This window comes from Ruditapes philippinarum, unplaced genomic scaffold, assembly GCF_026571515.1.
Source record: "Ruditapes philippinarum isolate M1 unplaced genomic scaffold, ASM2657151v2 ctg1794_1_1_1_1, whole genome shotgun sequence".
NCBI classification, from domain to species: Eukaryota; Metazoa; Mollusca; class Bivalvia; order Venerida; family Veneridae; genus Ruditapes; species Ruditapes philippinarum.
This window is the reverse complement of record NW_026855931.1, coordinates 228,828-249,374: the sequence shown is the minus strand read 5'-3', so window position 1 is coordinate 249,374 and position 20,547 is coordinate 228,828. Positions and strand designations below refer to the sequence as shown.

The following is a 20,547-nucleotide window of genomic DNA, read 5'->3' as shown; positions in this document are numbered from 1 at the left end:
CCTGTTAATTTAAAAATCTAAAAGTATCTGTCACGGTTTAGAACTGTTCACTATTTAGGGGAGAAAATGTGTAAGCGGCCAGATAGCTCAATCGCTACAGCCGCGGTACATTATTCTGTGGGTCACAGGTTCGAGTTCTGGTCAAGCTGAAAGTTTTTCTCATCCTGTGACTGCATAAAACCCTGAGTTTAATTCACTATGCTCTGTAAACATCAGAAATTCAAGGACACAAATCAATATAGTGGGGAAATATGTTGTGGTTTAGAACTGTTTCATTATTAAAGAGAAAATGTGAAGCCGGCCGGATAGCTCAGTTGGTCTTCTGACAGTCATGGGTTCGAGTCATGGTCAGGCAGTTTCAGTCAGGGCTTAGAAGTGGTTTTTCAACTGACACATGTTTGATTCATTTAACAGATTGTATTAAATTTGAAATGGACAAAGGCAGTATTGCATGATACTTTTAGATCTACAAAAGGCATTTGATACAGTTGATCACACTATACTGCACATGAAGAAGTTCTTCTTCTTCATGAAACTTCAAGCATCTGCCATAGATAATGACATTCTTACATGGTTCAAGTCTTATCTCTGATAGACAGCAGCTGGTGGATGTGGCTGGTACTCATTCTACTACTGCTCCGAGTACCTATGGTGTCCCCCTGAGGTTCATTTTAGGTCCTCTTTTATGTCTAATATATGTCAATGACATGTCTGCAACCCTAAGCAATAAGCTTTTATTATATGCTGATGACTCAGGTATCCTTGTATCTGGTAAAATAAATCTTAAGAAATTCTCTCTTATGGCATGAGTCTTATAAGATTGGTTAATTGACTATAAATTGTCTTTGCATCTTGGCTTGACAGAGTCTATTCATTTTGGTTTAAGTTTCAACTTAAACTGGGCCTAGCCTCCAGGTCACATGTAATGGTACTGCTATAAAGTACACATCTTTTGTTAAGTATTTAGGTGCAAAACTTGATCAATTTTTTTTGGCGTTTGCATCAATGCTTTTCTTGTTATTTACTTCGGTTTATTGTTATCACTTAAATTATTTTACATGGTTCCTTTGATCATGATAATTAATTGTATTTTATATTTTATTTCAATAAACAATACAACATGATTGATAATAGACCATACAATATTGAAATCTGTTAGATAAGAATAAAAAGGAAAACATTAAAATATTACAAAACTGTTAAATAAAAATAAAAATGTACAGTAACCTGTAAACAACAGATATACGAGTATATAGCTTTATACAAACTTTAAAACTAGTACTTGAATAAGCAAATTAAATGTTCTAAAATAAAACAATATAATTGCTTTCTTAACACATAGTAAAAACAATTAGAAGACTTAAATGATGAATAAACACATTAATTCATTGTTAGCATGAAAATAATAAAATATGCGGAAACATATCAAAGAGAAAAATAAGTAAAGCGTGAAAGGCAAATTCGAAAATGTTTCAGTTTGCCTGTTCAAAGAACAGAACAGAACAGAGTTTATTTCATAACTTGTACACACATAGGTACATCGTTATAACAAGCATTTTGAAATATAATTTTAGGTCACATATTTTACAATTAGGAAAAAAACACATAAAGAAAAAAATCAATACAACACTGAGCAATGGGATATTTAATACATACAATGCAATACATCACATATACTGACAAAACTCCATTAATCAATTATATATTCATATCTATAAATTACTTCTGTAAATGAATAATGAAGAGTACTAAATTTAAGCGGAGAACAAACTATAACTTCGCTTTTAATCGAATTTGTTTGACAAAATATTTATATAATATACAGAAAGAACATCAAGGTATATATAATCAAAACAGCATCATAATACTATTGAACATTTCTAGAGTTATCATTCCGTCTGATGTTTGCTTTTTTTAAAATAATAACATAACTTTGTAAGAACTTTATGGCTTTTAGATTGCAGTTACTGTAGTTCTATAAATTTGGCCATACTAGGCCGAATGTAAAAATAACGCTTTATATATTGGCTACGTAGATTTGGATAAGACAAAATGATACTCGTCTTCGAGCTCGTTAGCATCACTGAATTGACAAGTTCTTTCGTGACGTTCTACACGGCCTCAACCATACATTCCGGACTCAATTCTAAGTCTGTGAGAGGACACTCGAAGGCGTGTAAGAGCGCTTCTAAATGATTTACAATTAATCTTATCTAAATATAATTCATAACAGAACTGTTTTTTACATATTAGTATAGATGCGTGAGCTACAACTGCACGCCATTCTTGTAAGTAACAATCGATAAGTCCTTGTTTTTAAAATAGGTAAGAACTGTCGGGAAAATTCCATATTTCGGCAAAACCGCCGTTTTTAAATTTAAGATGGCCAGTTATTTGTGCCATTTCCACATTTGTCATGGGCATTGTCGTAAATGCATTTTAATATAATGTTATCCGTATTCAGTTATTTAAATCAATACTTTATTATATGTGTAAACCTAATAAATTACGGATACCTTCCTAGTTCCCTATAGACCGACACGTTACTTGTACTTAATTTAACGCCCAAAATCGCTTTACAGTATTTGAGATGTACACGTTCTATCTTTTTATACTTAGTGAAGCCCCAAACGGGACAGGCATAGTTTAAGATAGATCATACATGGTAGTGGTATGTTTATATTACTATCCACGCAATCTAGCACTGACTTAAGCAGAATTCAACATTTAAAAAAAGAACAAAAAGAAAAGATTTGGTGGGGTTTTTTTTGTTGTTTTTTTTAGATAAATTTATATGAGAGCGTTTAAAGAACATAGCAGTAGTGCTGTGGCAATTGAAAGAAACGTAATAAAACACATTGACAGAATGACTATTTCATAGGGAAAATGATAAAAACGATTAAAAGCGCTATGATACACATTTGATGTAAATGTACAATTTCGATTTAAAATATATGGTAACACAATGAAAGGTCATCATTGAAATGAACAATGGTGAATGTTAGCAGAACGCATCTCCCAACATCCGCAAACATAGTCAATATTGGGACTGAGTTATTAAATATAAATCTATATTCTTACGGACATTGGACTCTTATGTGTGAGAAAGCTATCGTGCCTGTAATACGCGGAGGGGCACCTAAATCTTCATTAACAAGTTGCGCTGGAATGACGCCATATGTACGGTGTTCCGTTAAGACAATCGTGACTTTTTATTAAGTCTGTACATGCGATGCACGATGGTAAGATGGTGAAAACGCGATGGCACGATGAAAACGCGATGGTACGATGGTGAAAGCGCGATGGCACGATAATGAAAACCCGATGGTACGATGGTGAAAACGCGATGGCACAATGGTGAAAGCGCGATGGCACGATAGCGCGATGATGCGATGGTACGATGGTGAGAACGCGATGGTACGATGGTGAAATCACGATGGTAAGATGGTGAAAACGCGATGATACATCGCGCTTTCACCTTCGTACTATCGCGCCATCGCGATTTCATCATCGTACCATCGCGTTTTCATCATCGTACCATCGTGTTTTCACCATCGTACCATCGTGTCATCGCGTTTTCACCATCTTACCATCGTGTATCGCGGCTACAGACTAAATTAAACATCACGACTGTCCAAACGGAACACCGTACATATGACATATTCTGTGTTGGCGCAATAAAATCTTAACCAATAATTAACAGTCAATAATAAAAAGGTGGATGAACTCTCATGTCATGAAGAATCGTTAATTTATTTCTAATTTGAGTTTATTTCCATTATGCGTATCAATATCTTTTCATCTAAAATATTCATTAGTGACTTATTGTTATTAGAACTCAAATAACTATGCTTATTTAATAACTCATTTATACATCTAAATAAGCATATATATTTGTCGTTTTAACAACCTTCGCAAAATTTTATAATCACCATAATAATAATGGCATTACACAATACAACAAATTACAACAAAAATATACGAGAGGTTGATAGACACCAATACCAAGTATGGTTAAATTCGTAAATCTGTTACATAGTCAAAATTAATCAGAACTACTAATGTTTAGTCAATATCTTTACGCGGCTTTTAAGACATAAGAAATCAAATTAAAACAAATATGTAATGATGGACTATTAGTGGAAAGAATTCAAATAATATAATATAATATATTTCTAGTTCACATGTTTGCTTTGTGTACTTTTAAAGTAGTTCCAAGATTATTGTAATTTTATTTGCTCATGGCTTAAATAAGAGAACATGAGTTCTTCCATCTGTTTTAGTATACGTCCAAAGTTCATATCTCATATACAATTTCATCCTTTATGTATCATTTAAATATCTTAAGATTATGTTACACATTTTGTAAACACTAGATACTATACTGGACAGTTTACATGTAATAAAATATATTCTGTTCTGCCACAATCATGCTGCAGAGTGATGTTACTACGAGACTTTCATGTTTGTGTTACCAGTAGTCGTGCCCGAAAAGCTTTTCATTCTCTGGTTCATTAAAGAACAAACATTTCTAGAACACACCAAGCTCAGAAATATAAACAACCCTTGCAGGGAGTTACAAACAATAAACAAATACCAGAGGACCAAATTATCCACAGACGTTGCAATAAAGGAGAACATCCAACACAAACCCATAATCAGTGCAAGTTTTAAATTGATGAGGAAAGAACATCGGTTTGCCTTTGTGGTAGAATTTAATTTGGAACCTCGACGAATATGTCTTGCAATAATCACGGCTGTGGTCGAAAAGAAAATTACATCAATGGCTTTGAAAAGAGCAAGAGGAACAATGAAGAAAACTAGCAACGCCTTTGAAGAATTTATCCAGCAAGTCTTTTCTCCAAACTGAGGACGAAATGGTGCTACATGCTTTGGTAAATAAACGTAGTCTAAAACCACTGCTGTTATTACAAAAAATAGAGGTACAGTCCAACTGTAGATTACACACAGCAATACACGGTGTCCTCTTGGATCATTCGCTAACAGATTAGAAAATGTCCTAAATGAGTGAATACCTACAACATTCATTGCACAGAAAGCTACTAGGAAGAAATAATGAGTCAGAACTCCACTTAAAACGCATGCCGATTTAATGTTTTGAAACGAAAAAGAAAGAAGAAACAATAGTTGGGCCAAAAACAATGAAATTACAAGATTAAGCATAATACGTCCGTGATCATTACGGAGTTTTTTGAAATACAAATACAGAAAGAATGTCAAAAATAGGCAAGTTAGAGATGCAATGAGACCGACAAAAGTAAGAGCTGACCCAACAAGGTCTTTTCCTAGATTACTGGTTTGAACTTTCATGAGATAGGCGTGTTGAGTTTCATCTAGACATAAATACATTTTTGTGTCATTTACAAAATACCTATCTTTAGTAAAGAAAACATTAAGATGTGGCAGGTAAATACCCGTTTCATTCATTTCTACATCTTTCTTTGCAATCTCATAATGTTTACACTGAATGTCGGCGCATGTTTTACAAGTAATAATTCCTGGTTTTCTATTGAATAAACTGTTTTCTTTTAAATTACGTAACAAAAATGTCCCATCATCTTCTTCTTCCAAGTTCAGATTGACAAGTTGCTTTAAACTATAGGTTGGAATTTCGTCAAAACACGGACGATATGTTCTAGCGCAAATCTGAGGAGAGTCGGGATTTATGAATCCTAAGTTAACGCCAAATAAATCTTTGACGACACTCTCGGTCAAGTTAAGGTCAGGTTGATTGCAAACCCAGCAGTCTAAATTTTTAAAGGAATCACTTCCAACTATAATTGGCCATGTTTGACCATTTTCACATCTGTCTCTCATATCAATCACACTCAAGTTTGAATAATAAAATGCTGAACATGTTTCAATCATTTTTGTTGAACACCATCTGTAATTACGACTGCCCCATATACCACGAGAAACGTAATACGTCACACATGAATCTCTATCAAAGTTTTCAACGATATTAACATTGTCTGAGTAGTTACATTGTACTTCAATTTCCCAAAAGCGTAATCTATCAAATGCAATGTCATTACAGAAAGCGCAATATACGTTTTTGTAAGTGATATATTCCCGATTGTTTTCATACACTGGTATTCGAGATAAAAGTGTGTCTATTTCGTATTCACACTTTGTTTGGATATCACTACCCTCCCATATCAATGGACATTTAGTTACCATAAGAACGCCGCCTGCTGCGACTTCATCCGAGTATTTGCCATTACAATCAAATCCCATAAGTTCCATGTCCGGATATATTCGGATACATTCATATTGCCATTTCTCTAGAATCGGAATTAAATGTTCATCTTTCCTCTGGCAACAACTGTTGTTGTAGAACTTACACATACTGTTACATTCGTCACATGCAATACACTGGTTTTCCTCTCCACAATTGAATTTACGAAACAACTCAGATAAATCTTTCAAAGCGAGCTCCCAGTTACCGTATGCGCCGGAAACAATGAGAACAAAGAAGAGCAGCGAGTAAACCATTTTAATGTGCAACTTAAAATTATTTATGAAGATTCGTTTGGGGCCTCTCACTTGTAAAAACAACAGCACGTGTATTATAAGCGTCTCATCAAGACTATAACTGTCGCCAAATGATTTCAGTTAGAATTCCGATAATTGCGGGATTAAAACCGCGCTGCTTTGTATTTGATAGCCGTCTATACAGTTAGACCTTTTTATAGTACAATTTTTCCATAGCAACGTTGCATTTTGCGCATGCGCATTCTGCGTAGGGCAAAAGCGCAATAACGATAGCATACATTAAGCGCACTTTAAGTCTATAAAAGGCGTGGTTTCAAGTTATGTCACCCAGAAAAAAGAATTTTTGGAATGAATTAAATCGGCAAATACTTAAAACGTGAATTGGTGTTCATAACATATTTTACAAAATTAGCGGGACTAATAATTCAACGACCTAAAGTCCTCTGTTCAAGGTATCATTAGGTGACCTTTTCATGTATGTGTATGTATGTAGTTAAAGCTTAATGAGGGTCCATCCGCCCTTTTGGGCACAAAATGCAGCTTGCGCTGTCGAGTACGGACCCCGGACATGTCACCAGTCATGCCCTTAAAGAGTTAATTTTGAAGCACAAAATGATGACCTTTTCATTAAAACAGCAGGGTGTTAAATATCACATTTTATTACCCATGTATTACATAATATTTCACAATTGGTATTCCTTTAAAAGTGGATTGGCAAGGCGGTATGTGTCAAACAGATTGACACCTGACCGGTTGTTATTTGCCAGCTACTTAACAATACCATTCAACCGGATCGTTTTAGTACCATGACATAGTTAATTACTTAAAATTATGAAAATGATTTATCGTAATTTAAGTAATTTGTATTTATACCAATCTCATTAATGTTTATTGATTTTGTGAAGTGACAAACAGTGTACATGACGTGCATTTCCATGCATGTGTTACAATTAAGGAACCGGACAAAATGTGTGTTATTCCACCACTCATCTTAACTTCACAAGAGTTTAAAAATTATTTAAATATATTATGTGACTTAAAAATTTTCTGTTTGGAATATCAGTCAAGTCGGATAAAGGATAAAGTTAGCTAAACTGAAAACTAAAAATGCATTATATCACGTGCTCCGACTTTTTTGTCAGAATGATATTTAACCTCGATTTTAAATGTTAATAAGATTTATATAAAAATGTTATATATTATATGTAATAAAAATATTTTTTTAATATGGACGTTTTCAACAACAATTAAATTGACTTCTGTATTTGCTAATATATGTATTTCCACATATTTTTACAACAATAATCTCAATGTCAGGTCAGTGATCGTAAGGGGGAACTCTTAAACAATCGTCTTTTCCATTCTTTTTTTGGGCAATCTTGGCCACACAGCTTTGATGGCATCTTTTGTGTTTCTGTTAAAGCTATTCTATATGATTTTTCTAATTTTTACCTTGAACAAACTCGGAATTGTCTATGAATTTCTACTTCTTTTCTATGTAGGACATGGCTTTTTTGCCCTACGCAAATTGCGCATGCGCGAAAAAAATACGACTTCCGGTCATTTTTTCATAGCAACGGACCGCGTCGTAAAAAGGGCTATACAGACAGCGATCGACGTATTATTCTGCCAGCATTGGTCACGTTGTTGGTCTCTTCTTTTTTCACAATGTATAAAATAATTTGAATTTGTGTAAAGCAGATCAACCAGTGGCTATGTATAATTTCAGTCCCACAATTAAGTGTGACATGACTGGAAGAGCCAATCATGTCAATTAACCTATAGCTGTTTGAAATGAATTAATAATAATAATAATAATAACATTTATGATATTTATAATAATAGTAGAATAAATCAATTAAATAAAAAGAATGTTACAATATTCTATAATTAACAGTATTTTATTTTTTTTTATAAATTTATCATATGAAAAACCATATGAAAGTTCACATATATTTAACATGTGAGAATTTCTTCACATGAAAAACACGTGGTAACCGTGAGTTTAACATTTATCTGTTAACATATGTTTTTCATATGGTCCTGGTTTAACATAAGTTGTTTTACATATGAAAAACATATATTCTTAACCACATATGTTTTACATATGGAAATCATTGATGTGCCAAACATAGGTAAAACATGTGGTGTATTTTTACCTATGTAAAACCTGTGGGAAAAGTTATCATTTTGTGTATGTATATATTTAATATTTTCATACTTGTTAAAATTACAACGAAGACTACCGATACAGTCAAAATGACCACTCGTTAGAGATACTAATTTGGAAACTAAAATATTATCACCCTGGCATACATTTGAATATATACCCTTATATTTGGACATGAAAAATTTACAAAATACAATATTACATTATTATTACAATGAGATATATCTATCGCAGGACTTATAATACATAATTTTCAAAATAAGTGAATTTACTTTTCCGTCCGATAATTTAGGTACCTTACTTACTAGTGATTAACCTAATACAGCATTCACGTCATGCATTTAAAAAAAAAAATATTTATACCTTTTTTATATGTTTTTTTAGATAAAGCACGTTAAATATTTTACTCGCACTCTTAGACAATTAATTTGAAGGAAAGTACAAATTGATAATAATCAAAATAAATTGACAATAAAGGAAAATAAAATTGCGATACAATTTTCAATACCAGATTTTGGTCTAACTCATTAGAACTAAATTAAATGTTAAGCTCTAATACCAGATGGTCTAACTCATTAGAGCTAAATTAAATGTTAAACTCTTTGTCATCTTACAAATATCGTGACTGTGACTTCTTCATATCTGATCAGATATTTTCCTTAAAACAAATGCCAGTAATGAATCTCCTCTAAAGGTTTGCAATTTCGTTCCTTTTGCCTAAAACTGGCGCTTGGCAACTATAACTAAAGCATGGCGTGAAGGAATAGATCCAACCTTTTGTTTGCGGTGAGGAAAACCAATGTCCTGGTTGCGATACATGTGACGAGGTATGTAAATACTATAACAACAGTTGTTGCAGAGAGAAGACGCAAAAATGTATTCCAAAGATGGAGAAATGGCAGTATTACTGTATGCGAAGTCATGTAGATATGGATAAGTATCAAGCTATGGAATGCTTACCGGAAAACCATTTTGATCATTAATTCGATATGCTTGGTATTTTTATAAATGTTTGTTAAAATGGTGGTACATCTTTTATCTATGGAACTTTGAAGAGTAGTTCCTTTCAATTCTATCAAAGATTAAAAAAAAATATATGAAAATTTGAAGGAGTATAATCAGTTACAGTAATATACAATGCGCTCTCTGTTATGATGTTATAATAGATAAAATCACATTTTGGGAGATAGAAATACAGTGTAATTACTAGATAAACGTACATGACTTTGCACACTTTGATGTGAAACGTTGTGACAAGTTCTTTCTCCAAACATAAACAAGCATACTTTCCCTACATGTAGCACTAAGACAGTAGACAAATGTCCTCCTTTTATGATTCTGATTTAAGTATTATTGATATGAAGACAAGGTGTGAAAAGCGACAGACAGGGTCACTTTTTACTGGTCCTACTTTTGAGCCTTATAAAAATCTGGAAACAAAGCGATCCCTCGGAAGCATTAATCACAATAAATTTTCATAAGAATTGCAGAGACGATTGCTGGATATGTTATCACTTTGATCTAACTGAGTCTAAGTCGGTTATCACATTACATCAGGGCCTGAATATATCAACCTTGGAAAACGAAAAAAACAAACAAGCATATGCTTAAATACTCGTATTACGTGCTTTAATACAGTTTCACAAGTAACACCAGGTCTTATCAAGATACAGGAGAAGCATGTCCACATGAGAAGTGTGTATATTCACATACATCTCAGAAAATATAATGTCAATTAACAAAACTTGATTGAAAATAAAACATATTGACATTTTTATACCAGAGGTACTGTTATCTCGAAATGGAACATTTATATTTGTATGTCTTACCAAAAATCAATATGCACGATAAATGCCATCAGAATCTGAAGTAAAACGGGTGATGTGTAATCGAAATGGTTTTTACATTAAAAAATCTTATAAAGCATCTCTGTAACTTGTCTGTCTGCCTCTTTTTGTGTTTAAAACTGGTTCGCAATGGTCACGAAAGTATTATGATAAACTGTTATATGTTTCTGGTTTCTCAGATCATTTATGCCAGCATTATAAAGTATTCAGAATTGAGTACCGCTCAAGCCGGTGCTAGGGGCGTGAGGGATGTGCACTTATTCATTATCCCTCATGTACATACTCAATCAAACCGAGTCTGCAATTTTCATAAAATTAAGTTGTGATTAATGCTTCTGAGGGATCACTATGTTTCCACATTTGTTTTATTAATTGCGGAGTTGGCTTTCCTTGTTTCATTTTCCTTCCAAAACATCATGTCAATGTCATTAGTGGAGTATTTACTCAATATTTCTTTCGAGTGGCTTTCTGTTCGATGTATGCAGTTGGACTTTATTTCTATTAAACTTTATCTAATTTGTCAATAACCACATCAAGGGGAAACCGAGTCTTTCAAAGTGTTATTTACAGTTGATATATTCCTGTGCTAATTGTAGTTACGGCTTTGATTTGAGACAACGTAAATATAGCTGCAGACTTGGATCCGTATTCCGCCCTAGATCCGGAAAAGGCTCTTTTTTGATGATTTTTTCGAAAGCTTTGTTAACATTTATCATTGCTTCTCCTCTTGCATTCTTTAAAAAAATTAGGTATTTGTTGTCATATTATTGCACTATTTTTTTATTGCAAAGAATAAACGTAAATGCTCGAAATTGAATTCATTTTTACACAAAACCCGAAACCCGAAGCACTGTTTTCATTGTTTATGGGTTTAAGATGGTTGTTTTCCCCTCTCGCAACTTCTGTGTTTATCTTATGTTATTCTCCGCAAGGGCTGTATATCCTCCCGAGTGTAGCTTGTACATGTACAGTGTGCTCATTAGGCCAAAGAAAAACACAAAGTCTCTAATATACGTTAGTACAATTGTCCTACTAATGAATTGCATGTTGATATTGCTTTTTTGTTTGTTTTTTTTGTTTTAAAAATATAATGAAAAAATATGCAAGAAAAGTATTTAAATTAAATTTTAGTTATCATTTTATTAAATGTGTGGTTGTAGTCAGTAAATCGGGGATAAAATATACTTGCCGATAAATATTACTAGTTTTATAACCTCGACAAGTACCATTATTATTTATATATTTTGAAATGTTGTTTCTATAAGGACAAGGTGTTAGTTTTGAATTATCATATAACTTGTTTTCGTCTTGTCGATGCGTTTTTTAAAAATCTGTACTCTGCTTTTTGCAACTAGTGTTATAGATGATAAAGCGGTATTTTGTTTCCTTACACATTACATTTAATAGTCTTTGAAAGTCGAGCTGCAAAAAGAGATTGTTTTTCCATTCAATTTCTTTTGATTTCTAGATTTTGTTCCTTATAATGTATATCTGTCTAAATTACAATGTTTTGATACTACCGTGCTATAGTATCTAAAATATAGTTGTAACTCAAGAAAGAAGAGTACAAAGTCTTCAAATCCCCCAAAATATATTGGATATTAAGATGTTTGTACTTCTTAAAGAAAATCATTGAAAGTCTTAATATAAGCAAAAAGATTAATTAAGAAAACTTGATTGGAAATATTCTGTCGTTTAATTATCCTTATTGGTAATATATCCTTATTGAAATCTTATATCAAATCCGTTTTGAGAACCAAAATGTTTGATTGTATTTTTTTAATTGTACGGGTTATTGTAAAATGTTATGTCCCCGTAAAGCGTTAATGAATTTTAACATAAACAATATGGCTGTGTCTTAGCAGTGACCAATCTCCTTTATTCGTTATTCAGTGCATTTACCAGTCACTTGAGCATGGGTTGAGTCGTGCTTCTGAAAACTGCATTAATCAAGAAGTAAAAGTACAAGTTAATTTTTAGAACAGCTCATATCATAGACATAATTTACTTTATTTTACCCAAAAAATATAGGAAAGTGTCTTGTTGCTGTGGTGATCAATAGTATAATTTGTACGACATTTTTTTCGTTTGTTAAGAATTTGTTTTTATCTTAAACGTACAAAAGTTTTACTAACGGACCTATCAGCATGAAAATTGTCTCTGCAAATATTGAAATAATTTTTGCTCAGTCCTTTCCTATCATTCAGTTACAATATATATGTAACTTAATGATGCCGAATAGAAACATAGATACATACAATGGTAAGAACTAAGCCACTTTATTTTATCTTCCATGTTTTGAAATCGATTCAGTCAATTAGAGCACAAATGAGCCGCGTCACGACAAAACCAACATAGTGCATTTGCGACCAGCATGGATCCAGACCAGCCTGCGCATCCGCGCAGTCTGATCAGGATCCATGCTGTTCGCTATCAGTTTCTCTACTTGTAATAGAGTTGGTAAGCGAACAGCATGGATCCTGATCAGACTGCGCGGATCCATGCTGGTCGCAAACGCACTATGTTGGTTTTGTCGTGACACGGCTCAAATGTATTGCGATATCAAAAATCAATGAATTGAAATTTTGCAACAAGTTTAGTGAGATAATTAATTAATTTTATTATATGATCTAAATATAGCTGCAATTTCATTGGTCCAAACAGTAGTCAACAGAACTTTTTATAAACTCATATTCACTGGCTGAATTGGATTTTCCCAGTCTAAAAATAGATTGAGACTCATATTCAATGATCATACACCGTAGACTGTTAATTACACGAGTTAATTAAAAAAATAAGTGTCGCTTTTTGTTCTTTATGGCATATTTCTTGTTTGACTATTATACTTAAAGGCTACACCGCAATGATGAGTATAAACTTGAATTATTTTTGTATGCGCAGCGTTCGCGTACTAGTCGTTGCACGCCTAACACGTGCGTCCTTTTTCCCGCGCTTCAACGAGGTAAAATTTGTACATGTATATTATGTTGTACATTTGTGATTTTTTAAAAATTTCTTAGCATATTCATATAATAAAACAATTATTGACTCGTGAGCCATTGAATATGATGTGATATTCACCGGCAGAAAGTCATATTGACCTCGGCTATCGCCTCGGTCAATATGTCATCTGCCGGTGAATATCACATCATATTCAATGGCTCACTAGTCAATAATTGTATAATATGAATGTTCAGAACTTCGGACTAGTTTGGCTTCATATTGAAGGAATAGGCAACATATTTTTTTCCGATAGCATACATCCATCATTGCTAATACACCGTCTTATCCTTAAAAATAAATAACGGAACCTTCTTGTGGTTGAAGTAATCTCGAAGAAAGATTGTATTGGTGTGTTTTACATGTTTATTATAGTACAAAAAATAATCAATTATAAAAAATACAACAATAAAACGGCAGATCTGTATTATTTGTCGTATGCACTATGTTGTTGATACCTAAAACAGAAAATGATTCTAACGTTTTGACAACAGTTACATTGATAAACTTTTCCAATAGCTAAACGAAGTTAAATAAAATTATAATTTATAATAAGCCTATATTTTACGATGACTTCAGAACGAAAGATTGGTTCTTTTTTTTTTTTTAATTCTCAGAAAATCATAATTATATTCGGAGTAAAACGCCATGATGCTTGAAATCACCCTAAAGGTTTCAGCGTGCTTTAGTGAGAAACACTAAGAAGTTAAATACGATTTCCTTTCGCGAATAAATACGTACTGAAGAAATTAGACTAAGCATTAAATGTTAATATGGCTTCAACTTTGGTATTATGTCCGGCATAGGTTAGTGAAATTATTATTTAAATAAATATTCATTGACTATGAATGCAACATCCTCTTTATTATGTGAAAAAAGAATTATAATAAAATTAATACTATAATCGTAATTAAACAAATAATCATTTATTACATTTCTAAGTGAAATCTTCCAGTCCTTTCATAAACAGATTGTTTACTAGCTTATCCTTACCTAACATTTCAGATCATTTATGTTTCCAATGGATACAGACTGGTCCCCGAGTCTGGTTCCAGAATCATCAGTACAGTAACATACAGAGCCCAGACACTGGTACTGTTGGTAATTACCGTTACCTCGGCACGTGTGAATACGGCCAATTAACCCTAATGCTTCATATGAGTCTTTGTCACGTGCACACTCTGAAATAGTTTAAGATATTTATTGGTTTGGTTATTTTAAGTCATGCCGACACTCTTGTTAATGTCATATGGCGACCTTCTAGTGGTGGAAGATAGTTTTACTAGTGGTGGAAGAAATCATGTATCACTGCATGCATTACTTCAAACCTGAGAGGATATCTCGGAGAACCGTCGTTGTTTTCATTACATGACAAAATTCAAAGTCTCATGCGGGATTTAACGACCAGGGACTTTACAATTACTATATACAAACAACAATTACCACATATATAATTAAATGAATTTTCCGGATACTTCTACAAAAATGTTCCCAATATGATCCGAAATAAATCTTGAATTGTCCTCTGGTCAATTCAGTTTTCTCAATCGCAACTTTTCGGCCCTTTCCGTCAAACTTCGGAAAATAATAATTGATAACCGCCGAGTCGGTGAAGTGTTCTGAATCACAGTATATTTTTAAAAATTAAATCACTGTAACCTGTGAGCCTACAACATTCAATGTATACCCTGTCTTTCGATTAAAAGCACGTGTTACTTCCGATCACTATGACTTTCTTGAGAGCCTATATATTTTAACTTGAACCTTTCTTGTAATAACAGTAAGTACCTTTTTTATTTAAAATGCGAATTGCTTCGATTAATACTTTAAACACTTACAATACGTATTAATGAAAATTTTACTGAATTTTTGTTGACCATTATTATAAAATTTAATATCGTATGATAAAATGTTGACTTACGGCATGTCACGTGATCTTTCATGGATATTGGGGATGAGTATCCTTCAATTTTAGTTCCGTCCTTCCTTACACAGTAACACCTAAATGAAAGCAGTTCTTATTCAGTTATTTTCAATCTTTTTTCCTATTATATAACAAATGTTGACAGCATATTAAATGAAAAACGAGAATATAAACCAAAATCTAAACTCAATTTTTTACAATAGTTTAATATCCAGAATGGTACACGACTCAAAAAACATACACACGAAGTAAAGTCAGTCGGCATTTTCTCCGAATCATTTGTAAATACAATTTAACACAAAATGTAGCTAACTGTTTTGATTTGTGCGTGACTTGTGCAATAATTTTCAATTCACTCCTCATTAATATCACCAGTTTCTGAAGATTATGTCGTGAAAAATCAGATTTTCTTTTTCGAATTTTAACGATTCGTTTGACATGGTTTTAGGACCTTATAATTATCGTATGTGTATAACTTACTCTGAACCTTGACATTGTCTTGGTGCGTATTTGCCATCCGCATCACATTCTGGAACAAACGCTCCTAACAAGTTACTTCCTTGAGCTGACATAAGTTCTTTCGAACATTCGCCTGCAAGGAATGATGTGTATGAAATATTACGTTATATAGATAGATTTGTTGCTATCTTATCCATGATATTTACAAACGTCTTGATTCTATTAAAGCAAAAAGTAATCGGTTTTTTTCTTTTCGGAAACGTTAATTTTTGTACATTAAAGGTTTATTGTTGACATTTTTACCTGAAGGCATGATGTTTCCTCCGGACAATACACCGGTTAAGAGACTTCCGGTTCCGGTTTGAGATCCGGATAACATTGGTTTTTGAGTGGTGGTGGCATCGGGTCCCTGACCTGACTGATAATTTCCATTTGAATCGCAATAAAATAATTTTCCGATTAAACCGGATTTCATGTAGGCAGCCAAATCCCTGGCACATTCTGAAAATATCAGACATTTTTATGTAACAATGATTTTGACATTTCAAAAATAAATAAACAAATAGAAAAATAGTAAATAATTTAGTTGATTGATTTGTAAATTATAATTATTCTATTAAAACAAAGCTTTTATACTACATGTAGTAGATCAATGGCTAATTCATTGACCATTATCTAGTATTACCACTAACAAGATGTTCACTCTTATCACTGATATAGACAATTGCAATTATCATAATATTCTGTAGGTAAAATATACTCACGACATCCCATATTAGCTAGTTCACTGATGCTAGATTTGTAGCCGTCAATGGCCATTCCCATATCATCAACGCAGAAACAGCTGAAAACATATACAAAATACTAATGTTGGAAATTATCTTAGTAGAAAAAACACGTGTTATCTTATGAACCGTGTATAACCTATGACACCGATGTACGATTGTGAGCCCGACAACGCAGTAATGTTAACTTAAATGATATGTAGCATTAGGTCCAAGTCAATGACGACTGCATGTATCGTAAAAAATACATCGATTCATATGTATTTAAGAACAACATAGCTCTTTATTAGAAAGAAAGAAAAAAAAACAACAACAAATTACAGTGACAGGCTGACGAAACTCGTGGATTCAATACATTACATCATGCAGACTGTTAATTATTATTATTATTTGTGTGTGCAAGCTTCACGAATTGTTTTGCTGCTTTCAAGATGGTTATTATGCTTAAAACTACGATTATGTTAATCCTTTTCAATATCATGACCAGTTTCTGATATGGCGTCTGATAACAAAAATGTTTCAAGACGGTGACTTGTAGGTCAAATTCTATTTACTCTTATTGAACACCGAAATATCTTCACACAGTTATATTTTTACAATGTTTTCTTTAATCTAAAAACACAAGTAAGAAGATAACCCTCAGCAGCAGAAACAACATCAGCCACAACAACATATCAACATTGAAAACATAAGACAATAATGTATCACATGTAATAACAGCATGTTTAGCAGCATCAACAGCGCATCAGCAGCGGGGGCAGCTACAGCAGCAGCAACAACAACAACATCATCGCTTGTGTTACCGGAAACAAATGCAACGTAACATTTTAATACTTACACTGATCCCTCGCATTGTGCCGGTGCATATTCACCATTCGAGTCACACTGAGGCTCCATGACACCGATCAAGGGGAGACCATTTTCTTTAGACATTCTTATCTCCTCTTTCTTTCTTAAGCAGATTGAATTTGCTTCAAGTGAAAGATATAGAACATTGTGTTACAGAACGAAACAACCAAATGGAGAATATAAAAAACTTTTTTAAGAAATAAACATAAAAATTCTCTTTTTTCTGGCAACCAACATCATTGCCAATTAAAAATTACAAAGGAAGAATATTTGGAACACTTAATGTAATTAATAATGCACAAAAACAATACTCTATTATAGACTATTTCGGGATTCAATAATGTCCGAATTTATATAATATTTGAATTTGCTCACAATGCTAGAATATTTAGTTTTATATTTTAATACAAAATTGCTTTTTTAAAAATATGCAGAATTATATAATAATGCGAGTTATATAATAATATTACAATTATATATTTACCAATGCTATCGTCGGATTGGCTCACGGCTGTTGTATGAAACAGGAAAAATAAATGATTACAAACATTATAATGCAGTGTGGATAAATATTAATAAATTACATACATAATGCAATGCTACAGTGGATATGTTAGAGTGTACTTTAATTTTCATTACATATTACATTTATGTACATATCTCGAAGCGATTGCCGCCTAAAATTATAGGCCGCATCGTGCGCATTAAAATGTAATCAGGGGTAAATCAGTGGTTAAAAGCTTGAATTATTTTGATGTTCGTAAACCTCTTTTGACATTTATATAACACTCTATGGCATTTTATTATTTTAATCAATCAATTAAATTCATTACTTAAGTGAATGACAATGTCATAGGCAACACGCCAGACAATAGCAAATTGTATGATTAACAAGCGACCCAGGTGAAGCTCATTACGTCACAAATACATACCGGCCTTTTTACATGTCATTGAGTGAACGTCACATGTGAGTCCGTCGGCGCACTCTGTGGTTGAGGGAACGCCAAGCAACATTGTACTCATACAGTTCTCACCTTCAGCTGTAAAGTTTTATTTCTTTAATTAATCATTCTGACATAACACTTTTACAAAACACGGTTAAATGTTAAAGCAAAACAAAAATCTATCAAAAATTCAATACATTTCAAATGTTATCTAAAATTGTCAAGGGCCTTACATCCGAGAAGATAACAGAAGGTAATAGTACATAATTTATTTATTATACTTTACTCAAACAGACATAAAAACAACTGATATAATTGAAAATTGATGCAAATGTCAGTAGTGGTATCATAATTATCATATAATTTGATATTGTCTGTTGAACAACTGTTTGCAACAAACATGTCGAGTTTATGGACTACTAAAAGACCTTTGTATTACTGCGCAAGTAAATGACCGGCATTACATGTTGACATATATAGCATTTCTTATATATATTTTGGTGTTCTTTTATATTGTCCAAAATGTTACTCATTGGCCATCTTTTTTCTATTGCTGTTTGGCAATTAGTACAGTTATAGTGATTCAGTATTTTGAATGGAAGTCAAAATACTACTTGGTTTACATTTATCTATTTTCATGAAAAATTAGTTCACACTTAGCGCTACTTTCTTCACATAATTAATAAACATCTAACGTACCCTAAAACCATTATATAAACATTATAAAACTCATGCTTGCTATTTCCAAAGAAGTAAAAGTAATAATTTCTGAGACATAATGTGCCTTTAAAAATATATATATAAAAACTGGGCATTAAATAATAGTTTGCATTTTCATTTGGGGTCAAGTCTATGAAATTAATACACATAATACTTAATAAAATACATTCTACGATTAATATTTATGTAAACAATCCACTACTTTCAATGTTATCACCAATAAATTGTTCCTCTTTTTATAACTTAACATCATCATTAATACATTATAAGTCACCATTCACATTTTGATTTTGCATAGAAAAAAGAAACTATTATACCTTCATTCTCATGATATCTGATTATGACCTATGACTGCTGTACTTACATAATGAAAGAAAATGAATATTTATTGTAAGATTCTTACCAATTTGTGTTATACAGGCATCGCAGCAACCACACCAGCCTCCGTTAGCATTAACTCTTCCGTTACAATCGTCCATTACTGGACAATCCAAGGCGTCACAGGCATTATGTGGGCACTGGATCATCGCCTTGCTGCAGGCAACAAGCGCCAAAACCGCCACTAACTTTAACATGTTTCTGTCAGTTATTAGTTGCGACAATAAAATTGAATATCCTAAGCGAAATTGTTGACAAGTTTTTAGTTTCAGGTATATTTATACTGTCAAACTCGTGTCTAATCTTTGCAAGTTCAGCTTGATAAGCGATTCCCTTCCACTGTGGAGGATAGGTTCCTACGTCATGTCGCGTCACAAACATGACATTGTTTTTTCCAAAAAGTGATTATCAATTAGACGAGTACTCTTAAGTTAGAGTGTAACAGTTTATTGCTGCGTAATGTAATTTAAGATAATCTTATCACAATTAATCACAATGATTCACTATTTACATAGCCTATATGTTCGTTATCTGGCGGCTTGGTTTCGATTTGTGTTTCTACAAGTATGAGTCACAAATTTTGTTGATAATTATGATTTTGTGCTTTTTTACGGTGAACTATTTCGTCCAAAAAAATTTGCTAGTAGCATGCGATAATTATCTCCTCTAAAGGCGATTATTATCGCTGGAGAGATTAGCAAAATTAAAGACATGCGAACTTTACTTTTAGAGGCGATAATTTTCGCTTGTTTAGTAGCGAAATTTTATGAACGAAATAGTAGTTTTCACATAGAATATGAAGGCCTCATATAACCACTCTGCACTTGAATTAATATACTTATTTTCGGGTTATGGTGGTAGAAAATAAAATCTTGCTGAAATTTAGCCATTTAAACATGTACGTGTATGTGTATTTAGGGCAAACGCATTGGCCTAAAAACAAAATAGAAGATAA

The 20,547-nt window shown here is 32.8% G+C and overlaps 2 protein-coding genes across 2 annotated transcripts; both read right to left on the bottom strand.

Annotated features, from left to right (window-relative positions):
• Positions 1-3,902: 3,902 nt before the first annotated feature.
• On the bottom strand, positions 3,903-6,704 carry LOC132744889 (probable G-protein coupled receptor Mth-like 3). Its single transcript, XM_060733682.1, has one exon. The coding sequence runs from the start codon at positions 6,514-6,516 to the stop codon at positions 4,450-4,452; it is 2,067 nt and encodes a 688-aa protein (XP_060589665.1). The 5' UTR covers positions 6,517-6,704; the 3' UTR covers positions 3,903-4,449.
• Positions 6,705-13,885: 7,181 nt separating this feature from the next.
• On the bottom strand, positions 13,886-19,862 carry LOC132744896 (thyroglobulin-like). The gene is made up of 10 exons (XM_060733690.1): positions 19,618-19,862; positions 18,483-18,590; positions 18,035-18,061; positions 17,540-17,672; positions 16,681-16,760; positions 16,220-16,417; positions 15,938-16,049; positions 15,455-15,534; positions 14,527-14,714; positions 13,886-13,991 (listed from the first exon to the last, which is right to left on the bottom strand). The coding sequence occupies exons 1-9, from the start codon at positions 19,787-19,789 to the stop codon at positions 14,527-14,529; spliced, it is 1,098 nt and encodes a 365-aa protein (XP_060589673.1). The 5' UTR covers positions 19,790-19,862; the 3' UTR covers positions 13,886-13,991.
• Positions 19,863-20,547: the final 685 nt, after the last annotated feature.